The sequence below is a fragment of the Aptenodytes patagonicus genome, chromosome 8 (genome assembly GCF_965638725.1).
Source record: "Aptenodytes patagonicus chromosome 8, bAptPat1.pri.cur, whole genome shotgun sequence".
In the NCBI taxonomy this organism is placed as follows: Eukaryota; Metazoa; Chordata; class Aves; order Sphenisciformes; family Spheniscidae; genus Aptenodytes; species Aptenodytes patagonicus.
In genome coordinates this window covers 5205979-5230737 of record NC_134956.1, presented here as the reverse complement: position 1 = coordinate 5230737, position 24759 = coordinate 5205979, and the positions used below count along the sequence as shown (strand labels likewise).

Sequence of the window (24759 nt, the reverse complement as noted above, 5' to 3'; positions counted from 1 at the left end):
CCACCCGCACCTCTGACCAGGTGTCCCTTGGCTTTGCAGGTGGGGGGGCTGCAGTCGAGCCCACTGGCACGCAAGGTGAAGCGGACGCTGCCCAGCCCGCCGCCCGAGGAACCCCACGTCCCCCTGGCCAGCCTGGCTGCCCCCCAGCTCTACCTGAGCAGCCTGGCCCCCAAGGCCACCACGCCGGTCACCAAGGCCAGCCTGCTGAAGGAGCTGGACCGCGACCTGAAGCTGGTGGAGCATGAGGCCACCAAGCTGCGGAAGAAGCAGGCGGAGCTGGACGAGGAGGAAAAGGAGATCGACGCCAAGCTGAAGTACCTGGAGCTGGGCATCACCCAGCGCAAGGAGTCGCTGCTGAAGGAGCGGGGGGCTGGGCGGGACCACCCCTACCTGCGCTGCCCCGGGGACCACCGTGACTACCTGTCTGACAGTGAGCTGCACAGCCTGCGCCTCGCCGCCTACGACAGCGCCGGCCTGCGCCCCACACCCGCTGGACAGTACCCCGACTTCGCCGCTGCCACTGCCTCCTACGGCGCCTACCCGTACCCTGCCCCGCAGGGCCCCGCCGCCTTCCCACCGGCGCGCCTGCAGCCCCCCCAGTACCCCGCAGCCAGCACCACGCAGGACGGCTTGCCGGCGGCCCCGCTGCCTGCCTTCGCCTCTCCCGGCACCTTCCCGGCCCCCAGCGCCACGTACCCGGAGCTGGGCGCCCCAGGCCAGCCGGGCTTCCGGCCCCAAAACCCCTACCAAGCCCCGAGCGCCTTCGCCGGGGTGGCTGCCGTGCCGGCGGCGCAGCCTGCCCTCTTCCAGAGCCCGGCGGAGATGGCCAGTGGGCACCAGAAGCCACGGCAGACCTCACTGGCCGACCTGGAGCAGAAGATCCCCACCAACTACGAGGTCATCGGCGCGGCCACCAGCTCCTCTGCCGTCCCTGATGTCACCTTCAGCGCCGCAACGGCAAGCAGCGGCTACGAGCAGTACAAGGCACCCGAGGCCCGGACAGCTGAGAGAGCCGGCGCGGCACAGGGCCCCTCGGCCAGCTTCTCCTCCGAGTCCCTCTACACCAGCCTGGAGCAGAACATCCCCCGCAACTACGTGATGATCGAGGACATCAGCGAGCTCACCAAGGAGAGCCCAGCAGTGGAGGGGCAGAAAGCGGAGCCGGCGGGCACGGGCGCCGACAGCCGCCATGGCAGAGAGAAGAGTGAGCTGGGGGACACCGAGGGCTCCGGCCGGCCCTGCTGCTACACCAAAGCCGAGGAGGAGTCTGAGGAGGACGTCTACGACCACCATGGCCCCGACCATCGAGGGAAAAACAGCTACCACCGGGGCACGGAGAGCAACGGCAGGGTGTCGGGGAGCTCCGCCGGCTCGTCTTACTACTACGGGGACGGCGACTACCGGCACTCCTTGCGGGTGGACAAGCACGGCTCCGGTGCAGCACTGCCGAAGCATTCATCCAAGAGCCTGGCACCCGCCGTTGTCTCCTCGAAGCGCAGCAAGCACAGGAAGCAGGGCATGGAGCAGAAGATCTCCAAGTTCTCCCCCATCGAAGAAGCCAAAGACGTGGAGTCGGACCTAGCCTCCTATGCAGCGACAACCTCAGTCGGCAGCAGTAACGTGGCCTCCAGGGCCAAGAAGCTGCAGGAGGAGATAACCTACGGCCTGAAGAAGAACGTCTATGAGCAGCAGAAGTACTACGGCGTCTCCAGCCGGGATCTGGTGGACGAGGAGGAGCGGATCTACTCTGCTGGCAGCAGAACCCGCTCCTCCGGCTATGGGGTGGAAAAGTCCTCCGGCCGGGAGGCGAGTGGCCGGAGCAAGTCCTACGAGCGGGAGGGCGCAGAGCGCTCCCAGAAAGGTGGCTCCAAGCCCTCGTCCCTTGGCATGAGCCAGAGCCGCGGGCGGGCGCCCATCCGCACGCAGCCCTCGGAGGAGGAGAGCCCCGTCAGCCCCCTGGGGAAGGCGGTGGGGGGGTCACGCGCCACAGGGGGGCCCGGCCCCCAGTCGACGGGGGACCCCTGCTCCCAGTTCTGTTCCAGCCACTCGTTGCCTGATGTGCAAGAGCACATCAAAGACGTGCCAAGGAGTCACTCGTACAAGCACGAGGAGGGCTACAGCATGGATGATGCCCATTGCGTTGTCTCGGACAGTGAAGGTAACGGCTCCCCGTGGTGACCACCCCAGAGCATGACGCTTCCCCGAGGCATGCCCGTCCGCTCGTATGCAGAGACACTCTCACCGCCTCAGTTTGCTTGACACGTGCCTTCCTCCCCCCGCCCCGGGTGTTCGGTGTTAGCCGGTCCTGCGCGGTGCCCCACTGTGCCGTACCGCGCCGCGTCCCGTCCCTGCCGGCACGGGCTGTCCCCCGCACGTGTGCCCGCTGCTTGCCTCTCCCACCTCATTGCATGGCTTCCACCCGGGCAGCCTCGAGCGAGAGATTGACTGTGGTTTGTTTTTGGTTTCCGAAGCCTATCATTTGGGTCAGGAGGAGACAGACTGGTTTGATAAGCCCAGGGAGGCACGGGCAGAGAGGGTCAGGCACTACGGTGGCCACTCTTCCTCGCAGAAGAGACCCCCGGTTAAACACACCTACCACGACTATGACGAGCCCCCCGACGAGGACCCGTGGCAGCATGACGACTACCCCCAGCACCGCGAGCACCGGCACCACGGGGAGTACGGGCGCCACACCGGCACCTCCCGGCACACCGGCGACGAGCCCCCACGCCGCTCGGCCAAGCAGCACCCGCGGGAGCCCGGCCGCCATGAGCCCCGCGGCCATGGGCCGCCAGCTGCCCCCAAGAAGGCGCAGCAGCCCGAGCCCCGTGCGCCTGCACCCTATGGCCCCGGCTCCTCCGAGTACACCCCGCCGTCCCGCCCCGCCACTCACCACCACGGCGCTGAGACTCCCAAGGCGCAGAAGCCCCCCCAGCCACACGGGCCGGCCACCCCAGCGCCAAAGACGGAGCCCCTTGCACACCCGCAGCAGCCAGCGGCCAGGCAGCAGCAGGCAGCACGGCAGCAGCCGGCAGCGCGGCAGCCTGCCCAGCCGGCAGGCTTGGCACAGCCTGAGGCCAGGGGCAGGACGCAGGGACCCCCGTCGTCCCGGCCACCGCAGCAGCAGCCAGGGCCAGCCCAGGCGGCGGGGAAGGCGCCGGCCACACTCCACGCACAGCCAGGCGGGCACCCAGCGCCAGCAGTAAGTAGAGGCTCGGCCGGCTCGGCTGCCTCCCTGCCCGGCGGCTCTGCCCAGGACCGTCCCGGCTGGCCGAGGCCAAGGGCTGGTAGGGAAAGGGTTGGGGATGGGAGCTGTGGGGCAAGGCGTATCCCACCTGTGTGCCCACCATGGCCACCCCTGGGTGCTGCAGGAGCAGCCGTCCCGTCGAGGGGACCTGGGAGGGGTCATCCCTGTGCCCTGGATCCTTCCCTGCCGCTTTTGGGGCTGCAGAGCCATTTTCCCAAAGTGTTTGGAGGTTTCAGCGTCACCTCCTGGCGCGGGCCACCTGCAGAGGATGCTCTGCCGGGAGGGTGAGCCCTGAGAGCTGTTTTCCCTGTTCCAGCCGAAAGTAGAGCAGACGGACACATCCAAACCCGCAGCGAAAGTGCCACAGCAGCCAGGGAGAGCGCCCGCGACACAGCCCCTGGGAGCAGCAGGTCAGTGGGGCCGGCAGCACGGTGCCATTCCCACTGCACCGGCTGCCTGGCACCCCGGGGGCTTGGCCGAGTCCCCCCGGCCGGGCCCGTCCCCTGCTAACGGTGGCTTCGTTTGTCCTCCAGCAGACGGCAAGGCTGGTCCGAGGGCAGCTGGGCCGCGTGGTCCCGCCAGCACAGCCACAGGGCAGCCCGGGGCGGAAGGAGAGAGCGTTTTCTCCAAAATCCTGCCGGGGGGGGCAGCGGAACAAGCAGGCAAACTGACTGAAGGTGAGGGCTGCTCCCAGGGACGGGGACGGGGCAGTGATGCTTTTCTGCACCGAGATGGGGTCGGGTGCCATGGGGGTGGCTGGGAACAGCCGGCGGGATGCGGTGCTCCCACGGTTTGGGGCAAAAGGAGCGGTTTGGGGGCTGGGGAGGTGGGCGGCTGGGGCGGCTGTGCCGTGCTGACGCCTCTCCCGGCTTCCCCACAGCGGTGTCGGCTTTTGGCAAGAAGTTCACTTCGTTCTGGTGAGAGAACGGCACAAGGTGAGTGCAGCCGGTGCCGCGTGCTGCGCCGTGGGCTCTCCCTGCCCCAGCCACACCTGACGCCCTCCCGCTCCCTCCCGCTCCCTCCCGCTGCAGCAGTTTGGGAAGCGAGTGGAGATCAAGTCGTTGCAGTGGAAAAACCTATGAAGAAGCCAGTGAATTCAGCGTGCGGCGCCAGACTCTGAGTATAACGGTGAGTGTCCAGGGCACAGCCACACACCGGTCCCCTCCATCGCACCAGTCCCCTCCATCACATCAGTCACGCCCATCACACCGGTCCCCTCCGCCATGCCATCCCTGGGGCTCCTGCGGCACCGCTGTCTCCCTTAGCACCCTCTGTGCCCTGCCCTGCCGCGCTCCCAGACCCCAGGGTGAGAAGGACACGGTGCAGCCCCGTCCCCTTTGCGCTGGGCCACTCGTCCCCATCCTCATCCCCAAGCACTGGCCCCGAGCCAAGGCGTGGGGGCTTGGCCTTGTTCCCCGGTCTCGGCAGCGCCGTGTGGGCCGATGCCATGCGGATGCTGGTGCAGACCCCAGGTTTGCAGGGAAGGTTTGGGCGGCCTGAGCTCTGCGCCGGGAGCCCGTCCAGCGCGGGGGCGGCAGCAGCTGCTCCGCCGGCAGCGCCTCTTGGCTGGCTGCCGCCCATTCGCTCGGGCCAGCGCTGCCACTCGGCGGGGTCCCCTTCGTGGGGACGTCGCCACTCAGGCTAACCCCTCTCTCTTTGTCTCTTGCAAGCTTTTGAAAGCAGGGCGATCCCTGGATGCTGGACCAAATGGCGGCTGAGCGGGGGCCCAGCAGATGCCCCAGGGCGGGCACCCCCTACGCCTGGCGAGCAGCTCCGGCACGGCACGCGGCGAGCCCTGGCAGCTGCCCCGAGGGGACGGGCCTGTTCCAGACCATCGGGTCAGGCCCTGTAGGTGGGCTGCGGCCCTTTCTCAAGATTATACGCAGAGTTGCTCCCTCTGAACCCCAGCTCTGGCCTCTTCATAGGTTTTTCCCCCCGCGAGCCGAGGGCTGGGCACCGCGGGCGCCGCTCCTCCTTCCCAACCCCATCCGCCCCGCCGGGGCTGTCCCCGCGCCCCTGCACTGTGGCCCGCTCCCGGCCCCGCCGGGGAGCCCCCGGAGCGCGTCAGCTAGGACCTAACACTGTTTCACTACCGAAATACGAGGCCATAGGACTCTGACAGGCGGCACGGCCGGCCTTTGCCGACGCAGCTGCCGGCCAGGTGCACGTCCCGGCACACGGCGCCGTCCCGAAGCCATTGGAAGCATTGAAAGGGCCGCGCTCGCCCTCGCCACGCAGCCAGCGCGCCCGCCGCCGGGCACCCCTTTTCTTTCAAGAACAGCCTTAATCATCCCACTTTGATTTCTGTGTATACCTCATCTGCACCAGGGGGGGCACAGGGCATCGTTGGGGGGGTCCTTTTTTCTCAGTTTCTCTGGGTTCATTTTATTTTGGTTTTGGGGTTGTTTTTTTTTAAACTTTATACCAAATCCTCTTCCCTCTTTGCTTTGTGCAATGAGTTAGCACACGGGCTGTCGTCTGTAGAAGCAATAGAGTGCAGGAGGCTACAAAAGAGCACAAATCCCGTGGAACAAGATCAGGAGAGCTTTGCCTCTGGCAGTATCCTTCCTCTTACTGTGCAATCCAAGTCCTTCTCAAGCCATTTTGCGGGGACGCGGGGACGGCCGGCGTGGCGGACAGCGGCCAAAGCCTGCTCGCCCTGCCAGGAGGGGGTTCCCGGGGTGGGGGGTGAGGCAGTCCGAGGAGGGGGCTTGCCAGCGTACAGCCACGTGCTGTCCGCGCCCCGCCGCCTCCCCGTGCCGGCGGCACCCCCTCAGTGCCCCCCACGGCGGGCAGCAGCTGCCCGCTCGCCCGCCCGATGTTCTATGCAACGAAATAACACAACTCCAGAACAAGACCTGTGAATAGCTAATCAGTTCAATGTCGCGCCTAAGGGTTTCATCGCAAAGCGTGCCGCCAAGCGACCCGATAACTACTCTATCGACCACCCGTGCGTATGAATTCGTGGCATGTTTGACCCACGGAGGGCCACTTTGCCAAAGGGCAGCCCTAGCGCCCGTGACCGTCTGTCCCGTCGTAGAGCATGGCTTGCTACTTCTCTGCACGGTTCCACCCGCCTTTTGGTGCTTGCTGTTCTTTGCCTGGACTTTTCTTTTTTTCTTTTCCATCAGTCCATCACTGTACTGAAAGCTCTTTGCAGATTTATGCACTTGTTATCAAGGACCCGGTCGCCGTGGGAAGCCCATGCTCTGTGGCAGGTCCCTCGCAGGGAGCTCTGCCTGTGCCCAAGGCTGGGGGAGAGGCCGGCGGCTGCGGGACAGGGGGGAGCGCGGCGCTCCCATGGGGCAGCCCCACGGAGGAGAGCCCCGGCCCTGCGCACACCCGCCGCCTCTCCCCACCGATGACAAGTGCATAGCCCGAGGGTGCCTCCTCCGGGCCCCCGGCTCCCGCCGCTCCTCGCGCTGTAAATACTTGTACAGTGTGTAAATCGCACGCGGGACAGAGACCCCCGCCGGGGCCCGTCTCCCCGCCCAAGCACTTCCGCCACCTCGCCTCCACGCCCGCTGGGACCCGGGGCATGTAGCCCACCCCGCTGGGCCGGGCCCCCAGCCCAAATTGTGGCAGTCTGCTGGCCGGGGCGGGAGGATGGAGGGTGCAAAGATGAAGGGCCCGAGCGCGGCCGGGCGCCATTTCTGGCGGTAAGTGCGATGCCGGGTGCGCGCCCTCTGAACATTGTGACGGTGTGCGTGTCTGCTGTGCTCTGTGCCACCCGTAGTGACCCCGTACCGTGCCGTACCGTGCCGTACTGTGCCGTACCGCCCCCGCCGCTGTGTCGTGACTCCCTCCCAGAAGCTGCCCCCTCACCAGGTGTTTCTGTGGGAACAGAATAAAAAGGACTTGACACAAACCACGGACTGGCCCCGCTTCCTGCCTGCCTGCCTGCGGCGAGGGGGGGCAGGGGGGCCTGGACCCCCGGCACGGTGGGCATGGCCGGGCTGGGAGCCCCATGGGCCTGCTTGGCACCAAGCGCCGGCCGGCTCTGCGGCCCGCACCCGGGGCTGCTGGGCAGGGGCATCCCTGTGGGCCCCCGAGGGCCCGATCCCCGCCCCAGCCGGGCTGCTGGCCTGGGGGGGTCCCTGTGGGCCCCCGAGGGCCCGATCCCCCCCCGGCCTGCGCACGGAGCCCCTGTGCTGCAGCCACCTGCCTGGGAAACCACTCCGGGGCGGCCCAGAGGCTGCGGGGCCGCGCCCTCGCCCCCGGGTACGGCTCCAAAGGGGTGCCCGCGGGATGAACCGGTGTCTCCGGGCTGGAGCGGCCGCCGGGGGAGGGCGGGGCCCGGCCGGGGAGAAGCGCGGACCCGAACCTCGAGGCCTCCGGCAGCGGCGCCGCCCGCGTCCACCGGGGGGCGCCGCAGCGCGGGAGGCTGCCCGAGCGCCGCAGCCAATGGGAGGTGCCGCACGCCGCCGGCCCCGCCCCCTTCCCGGAAGTGCTGACGCTGGCACCGCCCCCGCCTCGCCGCCGCGACATGGAGCCGCCGGTGAGGGGCTGAGGGGGGGGGGAGGAGGGGGGGGTGCGGTGACGTCACTGCCCCGGGAGCCCGCCCCGCCCCGGGAGCCCGCCCCCGCGCGGCCCCGCTGCCCCGTCATTGCAACCCCCGGGAGCCCCGTCCCGGGCGCTGCCCCCTCCTCGCCCCGCCCGGTGAGCCCAGGCACCCGCCTGCCCCCGGTGCTCCGGTAACTGCCCCGGCTCTGCACCCCCGGGGCTGCCCCCCGTGTCCCAGTAACTGCCCCCGGTACCCTCCTAGTCCCCCCTGTGTACCCCACTAACTGCCCCCGGTACTCTCGTACCCAGCGGTACCCCAGGAACTGCCCCGGTTCTGCACCCCCGGTACTGCCCCCAGTCCCCCAGTAACTGCCCCCATACCCTCGTACCCCCCCTGTACCCCAGGAACTGCCCCAGCTCTGCACCCTCAGGCAGTGCCCCCGCTACCTCAGTAACTGCCCCGGCTCTACACCCCCAGTACCCCAGTGCCCCCCGGCACCTTCCTAATCCCCCCATGTACCCCGATAGCTGCCCCAGCTCTGCAGCCCCAGGCACTGCCCCTGGTACTCCAGTAACTGCCCCAGTGCCCTCCTAATCCCCCCGTGTACCCCAGTAACTGCCCCCTGGTACCCTCGTACCCACTGGTACCCCAGTAACTGCCCCAGCTCTGCACCCCAGTACTGCCCCTGGCACTCCAGTAACTGCCCCGGTACCCCTGTAACCCCACCTATACCCCAATAACTGCCCTGGCTGTGCACCCCCAGGCAGTGCCCCCCATACCCCAGTAAAACTGCCCCGGCTCTGCACCCCTGGTACTCCAATAACTGCCCCCGGTACACTTCTAATCCGCCCCCCCCCCCCCCCAGTGTACCCTGGTGCCCCAGTAACTGCCCCCTGTGCCCCACCACTCCCCGGTTATCGCCCCCCCCGCGCCCTGGCATGGCCCCATGCCCCCAGCCAGCCTGGCGGGTCCCGTAGGTGCTGTCGAGCGTGGAAGAGATAGCGGAGCTGTACCGGGAGCTGAGCCAGCACCCGGGGCTCAGCACTGCCTGCCTCGGCCCCGACGTCACCACCCAGTACGGGGGCAAGTACTGCAGCCTCTACACCGGTACGGGGATGGGGTGGCCCCTAAGGAACCCCGGGGGTGTCCAGGGGCTCTCCGCCAGCCCGGCGGGGACATGGCGGGTGTCCTCACCCCGCTCCTCGCAGAGTGGTCGCAGCGGGACCTGGCACGGGCCGAGAACGTCAAGTTCTGCCGCCAGTACCTGATCTTCCACGACGGGGCCTCCGTCGTCTACTCGGGGCCCGCTGGCACCTGCTCCGAGATCAAGGACGAGTGAGTCCCATCCCATCCTGTCCCCTGTTCTGTCCCCTGCGGCAGCATCCCCTTGGGGTGCCAATGGCGGGGGGCTGACGGACGCCCACCTGCCCACAGGCTGCTGAGCCGGGAGTCCCCCAGCGGGGTGCTGAAGGCCGTCCTGCGCAAGGTCCCCAGCAAGGAGAAGGAGAAGGAAAAGGAGAAGCAGTTCCTGGAGGTGAGGAGGGGGCCGGGGGGGGGCCGGATCCACACTGCAGCTTGGGGCCGCCCTGGCATCTCTGCCCCCAGGTCTGGGATCAGAACCGCAAGGTGAAGAGCATCGACCTGACGGCGCTGGACAAGCACGGCAGCGTCTACGATGATGGTGAGGGGCCGGGGGATGCTGGGGGACATGGGGTCCTGGGGGGACGGGGTGTCCCGTGCCTGACCCGCCCCTGCAGACCAGTTTGGCTGCCTGGCCTGGTCGCACTCGGAGACCCACCTGCTCTACGTGGCGGAGAAGAAGCGTCCCAAGGCTGAGTCCTTCTTCCAGAGCAAAGCCCCCGAGCTGGGCGCCTCCGACGAGGATGCGGGGCGCCCCGGGAAGGATGACGTGCCCCTCAAGGTGGGGTCCCTCCACCCTGGGCCGGTGGGGGCCAGCAGGGGCTGGCGGGGGGCGGCCACGGGGCTGATGGGGCTGTGCCACAGGGCGAGCAGTTCGTGTACCGTGAGGACTGGGGGGAGACGCTGAGCACCCGCAGCGTACCCGTCCTCTGTGCCCTGGACATCGAGGGCAGCAGCATCTCGGTGCTGGAGGGCATCCCGGAGCACCTCTCTCCTGGCCAGGTCAGGATGGGGTGCCCTGGGGAACTGGAGCAGGAAGGTTTCAGGGGGCAGTGGTGGGCTGAACCGCTCACCCCTCCTCTCCCCGCAGGCTTTCTGGTCCCCCGACGACACTGGTGTGGTGTTCGTGGGCTGGTGGCATGAGCCCTTCCGCCTGGGCCTACGACACTGCACCAACCGCCGGTGAGTCCCCGTGGGGCACCCTGTCCCACAGCCAGGGCCCCTGGCCCCATGGTGACACCCGTCTCTGCCGGCAGGTCAGCGCTCTTCTATGTGGACCTGACGGGCGGGAGATGCGGTGAGCGGCACGCACCCCAACCTCGACGGTGCCCCGGCTCCCCGCAGCCCCTCACTGTCCCCTCGTGCCCATGCAGAGCTGCTCTCCGAGGACACCAGGGCCGTGTGGTCCCCGCGGCTCAGCCCCGACCGCTGCCGCATCGTCTACCTGGAGAACGACGCCCTGGGCCCCCACCAGCAGTGCAGCCGCCTCCGCATGGTGAACGGCACCGGGGGGACACCAGGGAGGTGGCAGGGTGCCCGTGCCAGTATGGGGGCTGGCAGGAGGGTGGTGGTACCCCCTCCCCGGGCTGCAGTGGGCGCAGGCGGGTTGAGACCCTGCAAAACTCACCCCGTGCCATGTCTCCCGCAGTACGACTGGTACACCAAGCACACCAGCACGGTGCTGGAGGCCGTGCCGCGGCAGGCGTGGGGTGAGTACAGCCCTGGGGGCAGCGGGAGGGGCACGGGGGGGTGCTGAGCACTGCCACTCTCCTTACAGGCGCCTTCCCGGGCATCTACTGCGGCGCTCTGCCGGGGCTGTGCTGGGCGGCTGACAGCCGCAGGCTCGTGCTGGATACGGCCCAGCGCAGCCAGCAGGTAAGGGCTGCTGTGCCAGGATGGCAGGGGGGCACGTGGGGGGCCCGGGCCGGGTCAGGGCTCCGCTGGACTCTGCCCTCATGCCCCTAGGATGTGTTCGTGGTGGACACGGTGACGGGCGCCACAACCTCGCTAACAGCCGGTGAGTGCCAGGCTGGCGGGGCCATGCCTGTGCCAGGGCTGGGGAGGGGGTCACGCCTGCAGGTCTGACCCCACCCTCCTCCCCAGATGCTCCCCAGGGAAGCTGGTCTGTCCTCACCATCGACCGGGACATCTTGGTGGCCAGGTTCTCCACCCCTAGCTGCCCCCCCACGCTGGTAAGGTAACACCCCCCTCCCCAGCACCCACCAGACCCTCTCAGTGCCGGCACCAACGCTTATCCCCGCGCAGAAAGTGGCCATCCTGCCCGGCAGCGGCTGGGAGGCGCAGGCGCAGTGGGTCTGCCTGCAGGACGCACCCCCTGTGCCTGGCATCAGCTGGGGCATCCGCACCCTGCAGCCCCTGCCGGAGCAGGAACACCCCCAGTACAGTGAGTGCCCGGGGGGGCCGGGCTGGGCTCCGCCACCCCCGCCGAGCCCTGACACCCCCCACCCTGCCTCCGCAGGGGGCCTGGACTTCGATGCCATCCTGCTGCGCCCGAGCGAGGGCCCCGCTGCCCAGAAGCACCCCCTGGTCGTGATGCCCCATGGTAAGAGCTTGCCCCCCGCCACCATGCCCCTGCCCCGGCTGGGCAGCGTCACCCCCCTTTGCCTTTCGCAGGGGGTCCCCACTCCGTCTTCACGGCCGGGTGGATGCTGTACCCGGCAGCGCTCTGCCGCATGGGCTTCGCCGTGCTGCTGGGTGAGTGATGCCAGGGGATTGGGGCTGCTGGGTGGCACGGCTCCCGCGGTGGGGCCGGGGCAGGGGGAGGAAGGGCTCTGACACTGCTCCCACCCACAGTGAATTACCGCGGCTCGCTGGGCTTCGGCCAGGACAGCGTGGCCTCCCTGCCGGGCAACGTGGGCACACAGGACGTGCGTGATGTGCAGGTATGGCCCCAGCACACGGTCCTGGGGCACCCTATACTCCTGCGGGTACCCCCAAGGAGGGAAAGCGGGGCTGCCTGCCTCACCGGGTGTCCCCCGTGCTGGCAGCTCTGTGTGGAGCGGGTGCTGCAGGAGGAGTCCCTGGACGCTGGCCGGGTGGCGCTTGTGGGCGGCTCGCACGGGGGCTTCCTGGCGTGCCACCTCCTCGGCCAGTTCCCCGACACCTACCACGCCTGCGTGGTCCGCAACCCCGTGGTGAACATCGCCTCCATGGTGGCTGCCACCGACATCCCTGACTGGTGAGTACTGCCGCCCCTGGACCCCGCCGTCCCGGCCCTGCACGTGCTCCCGTCCCTCTCGCCTGCAGGTGCCTGACAGAGACGGGGCTGCCCTACGCGCCCGACACCCTGCCGGACCCGGCCCAGTGGACGGAGATGCTGCGCAAGTCACCTATGCACTACGTCGACCGGGTACGTCCCTGTCCCTGTCCCCATCCCCATCCCCACCGGCAGTGCCGGCACTGAGGCTGTGCCACTCCCGCAGGTCCGCGTGCCCGTGCTGCTGATGCTGGGGGAGGATGACCGGCGTGTGCCCCCCAAGCAGGGGCTGGAGTATTACCGTGCTCTCAAGGCCCGGGGGATCCCCACACGGTGAGTAGGGTGCTGGGTGCCCAGGTGGGGGGGTGCGGGCACGGCGCTAACCCCCTTCTCCCCTCCAGGCTGCTCTGGTACCCGGGGAACAACCACGCGCTGGCTGGCATCGAGGCTGAAGCCGACGGCTTCATGAACATGGCACTGTGGCTGCTCAAGCACCTGCAGTGCTAACGGCCCCCCACCGCTGCCGCCCCCCAATAAACGATGTAGCTCAGCACCCCTGGCGTCTCTGATAGTGGTGCCGGCACCAGCGTCGTCTCTGCTCCCGGTGCCCCAGGAGCTCATGGCCACTGGACCCTTCCCCCACACAGGTCGGCGTTTGTGCCGCCAGGGATACGGTGTGCCACGGCAGAGGGTGAACCCTGCCCAGCCGCCCCGGGCGCGGCGGGCAGCGCGGGGCAGCTGGAGGGCTGGCGCCAGCCAGGCCCCTCGCGCCGGGCTGCTCGCGCATGCCTTGGCAGCCTGCCCGCTGCCAAGCAGCAGGCGCCGGCGGCCCAGTGTGGCGGAGCAAGGCCCCATGGCCTCCGGGACCGAGCGGGGCACAGAGGTGGGCAAGGGGGCCCGGGGGGGCTGTGTGGGTGGGCACAGCCCCCTTTTGGGGGGGCGGGCATGGGCAGAGGGGTGAGCTCGCCCCCCACCAGCGTGCCTCTTCCCTCGCCCAGGCGGCCGGCGGCCCTGCCGCCTGCTACCGGGAGCTGAGCCGGTTCCCTGCCATTACCCGTGCGGCCCTCAGGGCCACCGCAGGGGGACAGACCTTCCTGCTTTACACCGGTGAGTCGCGGGCTTGGCTGCCCTGGCACTTTTGGCCCATGGGGCCGGTGCGGGCAGTCTCTGATGGCCCCCTCCCGCAGAGTGCAGCCGGCCCGACCTGCCCCGCCGCCGGCTCCTGCACTTCAGCCGCCACTACAGCCTGCGGCGCACAGACAGCGGCGGCCTCACCGTCAGCCGGGCAGCACTCAGCGCCGAGATCCACAACCAGTACGGCACAGAAAGGCTGCGGGATGGGGCAGCATGGCTGGTGCCTGTGGTGTGGCCGGTGCCCATGGCATGGCCGGTGCCCGCAGCGTGCCACCCACCGCAGCCTCCCTCCCACCTGCAGGCTCCTCAGCCAGGACTCACCCACGGGGCAGCACCGTGCTGTGCTCAGCCGCTGCCCGCAGCAAGGCCACGAGCTGCTGGAGGTAATGCGGGCTGCCCCAGTCAGGGCAGCCTCGGGGCCCACGGGGGTGGCTGGAGTGCCAGCGCAGGGCCATGGTGTGCCAGTGCTGATCCCACCCCCCCAGGTGTGGGGAAGCACTGGGCGCAGCCACAGCGTAGACCTCACGGCGCTGGGGAAGCACGGGGAGGTCTACACAGAGGGTAGGGCCCCTTCCCCATGCCCCCTGCCCGCCACAAAGGTGAGGGTGGCAGGGCTGGCGGCCCCAGTGCCTGGCTGGTGCCTGGCTGTGCCTGCGCCAGGCTGGGCTTTGGCACCCTCTTACCGTGCCAGGGCCCTTCGCCTGTCTGGCCTGGTCCCGCTCGGAGACACGGCTGCTCTACGTGGCCGAGAAGAGCCGGCCCAAACCACGGCTCCCCTGCCCCTGGGATGTGCCGGGAGCAGCCAGGCCTGTGGAGGAGGATGAAGATGAGGAGGTGGGTGCCATGTGCCCCGTGAGTGTGCTGTGCACCCCATGAGTGTGCTCTGTGCACCTCGTAAGTGTTGCACCCTGTGAGCATGCCATGCACACTGTGAGCACGGCACATGCCCCATGAGCACACCGTGCACCCCATGAGCATGCTGTGCACCCCATAAGCATGCCATGCACCCCGTGAGCGTGCTATGTGCCCCATGAGCATGCTGTGCTCCTTGTGAGCGTGCCATGCACACTGTGAGCATGCCACATGCCCCATGAGCACGCTGTGCACACCATGAGCATGCCATGCACCCCGTAAGCATGCCATACACCGCATGCGCATGCCATGCACAGAGCCCCATGTCTGGGCTGACAGGGCTGTGCTGCAGGGCGAGCAGTTCGTGTACCGCGAGGACTGGGGGGAGGCGCTGAGCACCCGCAGCGTGCCCGTCCTCTGCGCCCTGGACCTGGAGGGCAGCAGCCTCTCGGTGCTGGAAGGCATCCCGGAGCACCTCTCCCCTGGCCAGGTCAGAACGGGGTGCAGGGAGAGCCCCAGGGGGGGTCAGCCTGGGGCTGTGGGACGAGCCCGGCTGTCGCGCAGGCCCTGTGGTCCCCAGATGACTGTGGCGTGGTGTTCGTGGGCTGGTGGCACGAGCCCTTCCGCCTGGGGCTGAGCGCCTGCTCCAACAGGAGGTGGGTCCCCCCTGAGACCCAGCACCATGCCAGGATGCCCACCCCATGCTGGCATGGCAGGGGCTCGGCACAGCCGCGGGGCTCCAGCCTGACCCGTGCCTCCTCCCCAGGTCAGGGATTTTCCACTTGGACCTGGCCAGTGGGTGCTGCGGTGAGCACCGGGGATGTGGGGGGTGCCCTGGGTCCCGGGGGTCCCCAGGGCGCTGACCCCCTGCCGCCCACAGAGCTGCTGTCGGCCGAGCACAGCGCCGCCTGCTCCCCCCGGCTGAGCCCCGACGGTCGGCACCTGCTCTACCTGGAGGGGGGCCTGGGGGGGCCCCACCGTCAGTGCCTGCAGCTACGCATGGTGAGTGGGACCCTGGGGGCAGCGGGCACGGCTGTGCCACCCTGTGCTGCCGGTGCAAGACCCGGCCCAGGAAGTCACAGCCTCTCGCCATGCCCGGCCAGGGCGGGGGGTGGGCTCGTCCCTCAATCTCCCGGCCTCATTTTCCCTGGCGGGGGCCTGTCCCCGACCACCGGCTCTCCCCAGCTCACCTGGCAGACAAGGCAGTCGGTAACAGTGCTTGACGTCGTGCAGGAGCCCACAGAGGGTGAGCGTGGCACAGCGGGCAGGGCTGGGCACTGCCAGGGGACAGGGACCGCCCCATGCCGGGTGCCCACGGCCCCGTCTCACCAGTGCTCTGCCCCACTCACAGCCTTCGCTGGGCTCTATGCCGAGACGCTGCCACTGCGGTGCTGGGCGGCAGACAGCCGGCGAGCCATGCTGGGCACCCCGCAGCGGAGCCGCAGAGTGAGCCCTGGGGACAGGGGCAGGGGGACGGGGACATGGCCCCCATGCCGTGTGGTGACGTGGCTGCCTGTGCTCTGCCCCCTCGCAGGACCTGCTGCTCGTGGACACAGAGGCGGCCACTGTCACCAATCTGACAGCAGGTATGTGGCGCCAGGCTGCCCACGGTGCCCTGGCGAGCATCCGCGAGCGCCGGCATGCTATCTGTCCCCAGGGTTGCCCGAAGGGTGCTGGGAGCTGCTCACCCTCCAGTGGGACCTGCTGGTGGCCACCTGCTCGGCCCCGCACCGCCCCCCCAGCCTGGTGAGCAGAGCCCTGGCACCGCGCGGCACGGCGTGATATGGCACGGCAGTGTGCAGCCAGGCATAGCACGGCATGGCATGGCATGACCAGGCACAGCATGGCATGGTGCCCCATGGCATGGTGTGGTGGGTTGACCCTGGCTGGATGCCAGGATCCCACCAAAGCCGCTCTATCGCTCCCCTTTCTCAGCTGGACAGGGGAGAGAAAATATGATGAAAGGCTCATGGGTCAAGATAAGGACAGGGAGAGATCATTCACCAATGACTACCACGGGCAAAACAGACTCGACTTGGGGAAATTAATTTAATTTATTACCAATCAAATCAGGGTAGGATAATGAGAAATAAAACCAAGTCTTAAAACACCTGCCCCCCCCCCCCCCTTCTTCCCAGGCTTAACTTCACTCCCCATTTTCTCTACCTCCTCCCCCCGAGCAGCGCAGGGGGACGGGGAATGGGGGTTGCGGTCAGTTCATCACATGTTGTCTCTGCCACTCCTTCCTCCTCAGAGGGAGGACTCCTCACACTCCTCCCCTGCTCCAGCGTGGGGTCCCTCCCACGGGAGACAGTCCTCCACAAACTTCTCCAGCGTGAGTCCTTCCCACAGGCTGCAGTTCTTCACGAACTGCTCCGGCGTGGGTACCCCCCATGGGGTGCAGTCCTTCAGGAACAGGCTGCTCCAGCGTGGGTCCCCCACGGGGTTGCAAGTCCTGCCAGCAAACCTGCTCCAGCGTGGGCTCCTCGGTCCACAGGTCCTGCCAGGAGCCTGCTCCAGCATGGGCTTCCCATGGGGTCACAGCCTCCTTCGGGTACCCACCTGCTCTGGTGTGGGGTCCTCCATGGGCTGCAGGTGGATATCTGCTCCACCATTAACCTCCATGGGCTGCAGGGGAACAGCCTGCCTCACCATGGTCTTCACCACAGGTTGCAGGAGAATCTCTGCTCCAGTGCCTGGAGCACCTCCTCCCCCTCCGTCTTCTGACCTTGGTGTCTGCAGGGTTGTTTCTCTCACGTATTCTCACTCCTCTCTTCGGCTGCAGTTGCACAGTTTTGGGTTTTTTTTTTTCCCCTCTTCTTAAATGTGTTACCCCAGAGGCGCTACCACCGTCGCTGATGGGCTCGGCCTTGGCCAGCAGCGGGTCCGTCGGAGCCAGCTGGAACTGGCTCTATTGGACATGGGGGAAGCTTCTAGCAGCTTCTCACAGAAGCCACCCCTGTAGCCCCCCCGCTACCAAAACCTTGCCACGCAAACTCAATACGCGTGACAAAGCATGGTGTGGCACAGCACGGCGTGGTGTGGCATGGCATGACACAGCCAGGCACAGCTCAGGACAGTGTGGCACAGCACAGCCCAGCACGGCGTGGCACAGCCAAATCCAGCGTGGCATCGCATGGCACAGTGTGGCAAGGCACAGCGGAGCTTGGCATGGCCGGGCGCAGTGCAGCATGGCATGGCACAGCCAGGCACAGCATGCCGGGGCCAGGGACAGCATGGCATGGCCAAAGACAGCACGGCATGGCACAGAGCGGTATGACCAGGCACAGCATGGCACATCCATACACGGCATGGGATGGCACAGCACAGCATGGCATGGCGCAGCACAGCATGGGACAGCACCACAGAGCACCGGAGCACTGGGACCGCGGGCACATTGGGGCCGATTACACCCTGGCAGGGGCCAGCTGCCCTGGGGCAGGTGTGCCCTGGTGCCACCCACTGCCCGTCCCCAGGTGGTGGCGGTGCTGCCGCCAGCGGGCCGGGAGCTGCCCCTCCGCTGGGTGCTGGTGGAGGACACCCCAACGGTGCCCGGTGTCACCTGGAAGACCCTGACAGTCCGGCCACCCTGCAGTGGGCAGAGCCCCACCGTGCACAGTGAGCGCCCAGGGGCCCCCGTCGCACCTGGGTGCCGCCTGGGTGCCGGGAGCCCTCGGGTGTGGGGGGCAGGCAGGGTGCCAGGTGCCCAGGGTGGTGGGTGCTGAGTGGGACCCCCTTCCCTGGCGCAGGCACCCAGGCCTTCGAGGCCCTGCTGCTGAGCCCGCCAGACAGCACAGTGCCACACCCCCTTGTTGTGTGCCCCCACGGTGAGTGAGGGGACGACAGGGATGCCCCGGTGGTGCTGGCGGCACCCTGGGTGACGTCCCCGCCGGCCCCAGGTGGCCCCCACGCTGTCTTTGACGCCCGCTGGCGCCCGAGCATGGCCGCGCTGTGCCAGCTGGGCTTCGCCGTGCTCCTAGGTGAGTGCCGGGGAGCCCAGGGACATGTGGCCCCCGTGCCCTGCTGGGGACGTGGCACCCATGGCCCCCGTCTCCCCAGTGAATTACCGTGGCTCCCTGGGCTTCGGCCAGGCCAGCATCAGCTCCCTGCTCTCCCGCGTGGGTGAGCAGGACGTGGCAGACACCCAGGTGAGGGGCGCTGGGCTGAGGGATGCCGGGGGGGTGCTGGCGGGGGGGGGGGGGGGGGGGGGCGCTGATGGTTGGGTGCTGATGGTGGGTGCCCCATGGGTGCAGCTGGCAGTGGAGCAGGCGCTGCGCAGCGAGCCCCTGGACCCGCACCGCCTGGCCCTGCTGGCTGGCTCCCATGGAGCCTTCATCGCCCTCCACCTCCTCGCCCGCGAGCCTGAGCGCTACCAAGCCTGCGCCCTGCGCAGCCCTGTCTCCAACCTGCCCGCGCTGCTGGGCACCTCCGATATCCCCGACTGGTGAGTGCCACCACCCCCTCCCTCGTGCTGTGCTGTGCCGTGCCACATCCCAACAGCACCTCCATGCTGCAGGCGCTACGCCTCCCTGGGGCTGCCCTACTCCTTCGAGCGGGTGCCCCATGCCGAGGAAGTGGCCACCATGCTGCTGCGCTCGCCCATCGCCCAGGCGGCCCAGGTAAGGCAGGGGCAGGATGGGTGCGGGGTACCAGGCACAGGGTGCTGGTCATCCACCACCAGCTGTGCCACAGGTGCGGACGCCGGTGTTGCTGTGTGTGGGTGCCCGGGACCGGCGCGTCAGCCCCACGCAGGCGCTGGAGCTGTACCGGGTGCTGCGGGCCAGGGGGGTGCCAGCGCGGTGAGTGGGGTATGGGGGGGGGGGGTGCGGGAGCGGGGAGGGGAGGCGAGCCCCAGGGCGCTGGCTGAGCATCCCCCATCCCGCCCTGCAGGCTGCTGTGGTACCCAGAGGGCGGCCATGCACTGGCTGGCGTGGAGACGGAGGCCGACGTCTTTGCGAACTGCGCCCGCTGGCTCCTCCGGCACCTGGGGCAGCCCCAGCAGGATGGGACGGGCTGACACAGCTCCTAGCACCCACGGTGCCCCTGTGGCTGTGCCAGCCCTGGGGTGACCACCAGCCCTGGGGACCACACCAGGACCAGAGGATGGAGCGAGCGTAGCCAGGGGCAGGATGGGACGTGGGTTGGGGTTTGGCGCTAAATAAACATGTGAGACCCTGTGCAGTGCCCACCCCCACGGCCACGGCCGGGCCTTTATTGAGTGTTGGCGGCTGTGCCAGGCTGGGGCTGAGCCAGCTCAGCCCATCTTCATCACCTTGTGGATCCAGTCGACGTAGAGGGAGACGCGGATGAAGAGGGCGGGCTGGTCGGTGCGGGCGCAGACGCGGGAGGGGATGATCACCCCCTCCAGCACCCAGCAGTCGGCAGTGAGGCAGGCCAGTGGCCCCCCGTAATCTCCCTGCGGCATCCGAAGAGCGGTGTCAGCACAGTGCCAGCACCCGTGGGCTCCCCGAGGCAGCGGTCCCCCGCCCGGCTCACCTCACAGGCCCCCACGCCGGCACGCAGCGGGGCGGTGCACAGCTCGCTCTCCTTCAGGCGCCCGCGCAGCGCCGCGTTGCACTCATTGTGGGCCAGCACAGGCAGCCGCGCCACGTTCAGTACGCTGCCGTCCGCCGTGCCTGCGGGCAGCGAGCACGCGGGGCAGCGGGCAGGGGATGCACGGAGAGGGGATGCCATGGCAGGGGGATGCCGTGGCAGGGGGACGGCACGGGCAGGGGGGTGCCGTGGCAGGGGGGTACCATGGGTGGGTGGATGCCGTGGATGGGGGCACACAGCATGCAAGGTGACGCCTTTGCAGGGGGAGTGCCCTCACAGGGGGTACTGCGGGCAGGGGCTATCGTGCAGGGGATGTTGTGGGCAGGGGAATGCTGTTGCTGGAGAATGGCACGGGCAGGGGGATGTCATGGGCAGCGGGATGCCATGGGCAGCGGGATGCTGTGAGCAGGGAGATGCCAGGGACCTGGGGATGCCGCGGGCAGGGGGATGCCATGGACATGGGGATACTTCAAGCAGGGGGATGCCATCGCAGGGGATGCCCTGGCAGGGGCTGCCCACAGCGGGTACCTCTGGTTTCCCCCCAGCCGGCGATCTCGCAGATGGTGCCCGCGGGCACGACATAGCGCTCGGGCGGCAGGCAGATCAGGGCCACGCGCCTGTTCAGAGCAGCTGGCCTGCAGCGAGAGGGTGAGCGGGATGTGGTGCCAGCCCGGCCAGCAGCGGGGCACGGCGGAGGCCAGGGCATGGCCGCTCACCTCGCCAGCTTCAGCATCACCAGCTGGGACTCGGATGGGCCGCAGACGATCCGCGTGATGGGGATGGTCTGCTGGTTGGGGTCCCCGGGGCCAGGGTCTTTGAAGAGCGTCCCCAGCTGCACCTCGTAGCCCGCCAGGTCAGCATCGCTGTGGGATGGGGACGTGAGGGTGCGTGGGGCTCCCCGCACTCCGCTCCCCGGCCCCGGCCTTACCAGGAGGAGAAGCACTGGCGTGTGCTGATCACCCACTGCTCCTTCACCAGGGACCCCCCACAGAAGTGCATGCCGGCGCTGCGGGGACAGGGGGGTGAGCTCCCAGGGGGGACGCTGGCCGTGTGGCGGTGCAGGCAGGGTGCCCGCTCACCGGTTGCGGATGCTGACAGTCCAGGGTGAGTTGCCAGGCTGGCCGCCGACGATGCGCCCTTTCTGCTGCAGCCTCTCATCCCGCCGGCCACACTGCTCGAATGTCACCGTGTCTGCAGGCAGGGTGGGCATCAGCCGGGGCCGTGCTGCCGGCACCTGCCCCACAGCCCTCACACGGCACCCGCGGGCCCCCACCTGCATTCTCCAGGATGGAGGGCACCGTGCTGCCGGCTGCAGAGAGAAAGCAGAGGGTGGCATTGGGGTGGGACCCAGCCACCCTGGGGGGACCAAAACCACCCCAGGAGGTGGCCGGGGACCCCCCTAGCTCTGCAGGGGTGCGGGTAGGGGCTCACAGCAGGGCTTGATGGCGCAGTAGTCGAAGGGGGTGCGGGGGTCCATGGTGTAGCACCAGGGGCCATGGCTGTCGTTATCGGGGTTGCGGCAGTAGTTCTCCTCCAGGTGTGCCTCAGGGTGGGTGACGGGTGAAATCCTGCCAGGGGGAAGACACCATCACCCTCACCGGCACCATCCCCATCTCCACCTCCATCCCCGTCCCTGTCCCCACACGCCGCCCACCAGCACGCTCCCTCGCACACTCACTGGGGCACGTGGGGTGCCTGGGCAGCCCACGGCTGGCAGGTGATACCCTTGCGCGTCTTGCTGACGTGGCCGTGGTAGCGCTCGCCGTGGCCATGGTAGCATTCTGGGGACAGGCAGGGAGGGCTGGCACCCCCGGCAGGCACCCCAGGGGCAGGTGCCTGGGGGCGGCTCACCTTGGGCGCCCAGCTCGTCGGGGCAGCGGCGGATGTGGAAGCAGAAGGCGACGCGGATGGTGGGGCGGGCGGTGAAGCACCACGGTGCCTCCGAGCCATCGGGGTTGCGGCAGTAGTTCTCCTGCAGGTCGCTGGTAGAGGGGGCACATGGGTGCCCCCCCCCCCAAGCCCGCACCTATGGGTGCTGCCCACTGCCGCCCTCCCTGAGCGCATCCCCCCCCCCCCTTACTTGCACGGGTACTTCTCAGGCGTGAAGTGGTGCCGGTGGGGCGTCTGGGCATCCCAGCGCTGGCAGGGGATCCCCGACACAGTGACGTTCACTCGGCCCCGGTAGCCTTCGCCCTTGCCCCTGAAGCAGCCAGTGGTGACGTTGAGGGGCCGCAGGCGTTTCTCTGCTTGCATGGCCGGAGAGGGGCAGAGTGGCAGGGTTAGGGTGGCACCCAGGACCCCGGTCCCAGACGCATGGCAACACAGGCAGGGACTTACTGCAGAGGCGGATGCGGCAGTACTCGCGCTCCCGCCCGGGGTCGGTGGTGTAGCACCAGGGCCGCTCAGAGCTGTCGGGGTTGCGGCAGTAGTTGTCGTCCAGCCCCTTGTCGGGGTACCTGGGCCAGAGACGGGGAGCAGCGGTTGAGGGTGGCACCACTGCCCCGGCACCTGGCATGGCCGGGGTGGCCGCGCGCTGCCCGGGGCTTGGGGCCAGTACTTGTCAGGGTGGTAGGGGTGCTTGTGCGGGTGCTGCAGGTCCCAGCGCTGGCACTCTGTCCCTGACTCGGTGCGGTCCACAGTGCCGCGGTACTCCTCCCCATTGCAGGTCATGCAGACAGCTGCCGACAGCCGGGGGGCTCAGTGGGGAGGTGGGGACACGGCACGGAGCACCCCCGGCCTGCAGCACTCACCGTCCTCGCACTTCTTGATGCCGCAGCTCTGGTGCCGGATGTTGGGGTCGACAGTGTAACACCACGGGCCCCGCTTGTCTCGGTCGGGGTTTCGGCAGTAATTCTCCTCCAGCCCATTGCGGGGGGACGGCAGGAACCTGCTGGCAGCGGGGTGGGTAGGAGCGCTGCCAGGAGCCCCTTGCCCCAGGGCCAGCACAGCCACAATGCTACACCAGCCCCGGTCGGTGCCATTGCCCCCACACTGTCCCCATTGCCCCCATGCTGTCCCCATTGCCCTCACGCTGTCCCCATTGCCCCCACACTGTCCCCAGCCCGTTCCCCATTGTCCTGCACAGCCCAGGGCCACCAGCGGCTGCCGCGGTGCAGCCGGGGACACGGGGACACCTGTGATCGTGGGGTGTCGTGGCTTGCCAGTGCTGGCAGCGCAGACCCTTCTCCGTCGTGGCCCGCGTGCCACGGTAGCTGGTGCCGTTGGCCACAATGCAGTCCCGCAGGTAGTCTGGGCAGAGCCGGGGACCGCGTCAGAGCCCCGGGGCCGAGCCAGGCTGGGGCACATGGGCAGTGGGGAGCCCTGCGCCCAGTCTGTGGTGTCCCCGTGCCCACACATGGCACCAGCCCACCTTTCTTCTGGTACAGGTCGTAGTGGATGTTTTTCTGCAGCTGGACGTGGGGCGAATGCTGGGTCCAGGGCAGCAGCTGGCACAGCTGGCTCTGCCAGTCATAGTGGAAAGCCCTGGGAGACACAGCGGGAGCCTGGCACGACACCCTGCAGGGCCAGGGCCCGTGGGACCTGGGGGCACACACATGGGCACCCAGCATCCAAGCGCACGGAGTGACCCCAGTGTCGTGGCCCCCTGCACTCCCACCTGCCCCGCAGCACAGCCACGTCCCACTCACCGGCAAGCCGGGCTGGCAGCACAGCGCTGGGCACACTGCTCTGAGGAGCCCTGCTCCGGCAGCAGCGGTGGTGGGTCCACGGGCACTGCCAGCAGCTCGGTGGCTCGCAGGCGCTGGAAGTCATTGAGGGGCGAGCGGTGGCCTGGGGATTGTGGCAGGAGCTCAGCGTGCCCGTGGGGGCACAGCAGGGACACCTGGGCCCCATGGAGCATGGGATCCCTGCCCCACGGAGCAGGGGGGTGCTGCCCCACGGAGCGTGGGATCTCTGTCCTATGGAGCATGGGATCCTTGCCCCACGGAGCAGAGGGACCCTGCCCCACAGAGCACGGGATCCATGTCCCATGGAGCAGGGGGGTCCCTGCCCTACAGGGTGCTCAGCACCCGCCGCAGCCCCCTAGTTCCTGCTACCCCCCTCTGCCACGGGACAGGGCAGCAGCCGGCAGGCTGCCGGCCTGGCCCCTAGGCCTGTCTAGGCCCCGCGGTGCCCCACGCCCTCCAGCCCCACGGCAGCCCCACGGTGGCCCAGCCCGGGGCCCTACCTGAGCCGAGGGCCACGGCCAGGGTGAGCAGGACCCCCAGCACGGGTTGCATGGTGGCGGCCCCACGTCCCCGGGCTGCTGGAGCGCGGGGCCGGCCCCGAGCAAATATTTGCCCGCGGGCCCGGGGCCAGGCGGGCCCGGGGTCACCCCGCGGCGGGGCCGCAGGTGGGGCGCGGGGCGGGGCCTGCGGGCCTGGGGGCGGGGCCTAGAGCACGGGGCGGGGCCTGCGGGCGGTGTGGGGCGGGGCTTGGAGCGGGGCCAAAAGGGAGCGGACGGGGCGGCGGGGCGGGGCTGACGGGGAGGGCGGGGCCGCGTGGGATGGCCGTAGGGCGCGGGGGGAGGCGGGGCCGCGCGCGGCCAGGTGGGGCGGGGCGGAGGGGGCGGGGCGGGCGCGGGCGCCGGGCGCCGATTGGCCGCGGCGCGCTCGTGCCGCCGGTTGCTAGGCGCCGCGCGCCCCTCCCCCAGGTACGTGCCCGCGCGGGGTCGCGCTCGCGCCGCGCCGCCCGCTCGGTGCGTCGGGGCCGCTGGCGGCGAGAGCCGGCGGGGAGCGGCCTCCGGGCCCGGCCGTCGCACGGTGAGGGGCCGCGGGGACGGGGGGGGGGGCCCGGCCTCCGCCCGGCGGCCGCGGCGGCACCTGCCGGGCCGCCCTGCCCTTGGCCTACCGGGCGGGCCGGGGCCGGGAGCGGGAGCGGGGCCGGGAGCGGCGGCGCGGCCTGGGCAGAGGCGTAGGCGCGGCGCGGCGGGCGCGGGCCTCCCGGTGCGCGGGCAGCGGGGCGGCCCGGCCCGGCGGGGGCGGCCCGCCGCCGCCGCCTCAGCCTCGGCGCGCCCTCCGTGGCCTGCCGGGGCCGGGCGCGGGCGGCGGCCCGGGCTGGCTGCGGGGTCCGGCCCCGGCGCCGCTGCCCCCGGCTTGCCGCGCTTCCCTCCTC

General features: G+C 69.3%; 5 protein-coding genes across 13 annotated transcripts in view; 4 read left to right on the top strand and 1 right to left on the bottom strand.

Moving 5' to 3' along the window:
• Positions 1-7115, top strand: part of BSN (bassoon presynaptic cytomatrix protein) — a 103787-nt gene extending 96672 nt beyond the window's left edge. For 2 of the 4 annotated variants that reach the window (XM_076346067.1, XM_076346070.1), the window contains 7 exons: positions 40-2158; positions 2472-3202; positions 3564-3657; positions 3781-3924; positions 4128-4182; positions 4279-4375; positions 4918-7115. In XM_076346067.1, the coding sequence (XP_076202182.1) occupies positions 40-2158; positions 2472-3202; positions 3564-3657; positions 3781-3924; positions 4128-4168 (3129 nt within the window). In that variant the 3' untranslated portion in view covers positions 4169-4182; positions 4279-4375; positions 4918-7115. The remainder of the gene's footprint in view (positions 1-39; positions 2159-2471; positions 3203-3563; positions 3658-3780; positions 3925-4127; positions 4183-4278; positions 4376-4917) is intronic. The other 2 variants (XM_076346068.1, XM_076346069.1) reach the window with 2 other exon arrangements.
• A 595-nt stretch (positions 7116-7710) lies between these two features.
• LOC143164025 (acylamino-acid-releasing enzyme-like) lies at positions 7711-12663 on the top strand. Its single transcript, XM_076346066.1, has 22 exons — positions 7711-7745; positions 8729-8858; positions 8960-9086; positions 9186-9285; positions 9357-9432; positions 9509-9672; positions 9756-9893; positions 9982-10073; positions 10148-10188; positions 10265-10386; positions 10540-10600; positions 10669-10766; positions 10857-10908; positions 10995-11083; positions 11157-11295; positions 11371-11454; positions 11526-11606; positions 11706-11794; positions 11900-12090; positions 12159-12261; positions 12335-12441; positions 12510-12663. Exons 1-22 carry the CDS (start codon positions 7734-7736, stop codon positions 12613-12615), a joined length of 2202 nt encoding a protein of 733 aa, XP_076202181.1. The 5' UTR covers positions 7711-7733; the 3' UTR covers positions 12616-12663.
• A 276-nt stretch (positions 12664-12939) lies between these two features.
• Positions 12940-19271, top strand: APEH (acylaminoacyl-peptide hydrolase). Of its 3 annotated transcripts, XM_076346059.1 has the most exons (22): positions 12940-12991; positions 13107-13215; positions 13296-13422; positions 13544-13625; positions 13728-13803; positions 13934-14076; positions 14447-14584; positions 14659-14750; positions 14861-14901; positions 14975-15096; positions 15280-15340; positions 15446-15540; positions 15629-15680; positions 15752-15840; positions 17571-17712; positions 17844-17921; positions 17994-18074; positions 18154-18242; positions 18348-18538; positions 18611-18713; positions 18787-18893; positions 18985-19271. In XM_076346059.1, the coding sequence occupies exons 1-22, from the start codon at positions 12962-12964 to the stop codon at positions 19109-19111; spliced, it is 2175 nt and encodes a 724-aa protein (XP_076202174.1). In that variant the 5' UTR covers positions 12940-12961; the 3' UTR covers positions 19112-19271. The 3 variants fall into 3 exon arrangements, with proteins under 3 accessions (XP_076202174.1, XP_076202175.1, XP_076202176.1); XM_076346060.1 differs by lacking the exons at positions 15280-15340; positions 15446-15540; XM_076346061.1 differs by lacking the exons at positions 12940-12991; positions 13107-13215; positions 13296-13422; positions 13544-13625 and having other exon boundaries at positions 13752-13841.
• MST1 (macrophage stimulating 1) lies at positions 19272-23924 on the bottom strand. Of its 3 annotated transcripts, none has more exons than XM_076346062.1 (18): positions 23834-23924; positions 23295-23436; positions 23018-23130; positions 22782-22896; positions 22398-22534; positions 22205-22325; positions 21985-22103; positions 21728-21893; positions 21499-21629; positions 21326-21428; positions 21079-21215; positions 20921-20956; positions 20727-20838; positions 20576-20653; positions 20364-20510; positions 20176-20282; positions 19591-19730; positions 19272-19510 (listed from the first exon to the last, which is right to left on the bottom strand). In XM_076346062.1, the coding sequence occupies exons 1-18, from the start codon at positions 23883-23885 to the stop codon at positions 19349-19351; spliced, it is 2118 nt and encodes a 705-aa protein (XP_076202177.1). In that variant the 5' UTR covers positions 23886-23924; the 3' UTR covers positions 19272-19348. The 3 variants fall into 3 exon arrangements, with proteins under 3 accessions (XP_076202177.1, XP_076202179.1, XP_076202180.1); XM_076346064.1 differs by having other exon boundaries at positions 21728-21890; XM_076346065.1 differs by lacking the exons at positions 22782-22896; positions 23018-23130.
• Positions 23925-24344: 420 nt separating this feature from the next.
• Positions 24345-24759, top strand: part of DAG1 (dystroglycan 1) — a 53122-nt gene continuing 52707 nt past the window's right edge. The window contains exon 1 of one of the 2 annotated variants that reach the window (XM_076346054.1): positions 24345-24407. The gene's annotated coding sequence lies outside the window, so the exon portion shown is untranslated. The remainder of the gene's footprint in view (positions 24408-24759) is intronic. The other variant, XM_076346055.1, reaches the window with a different exon arrangement.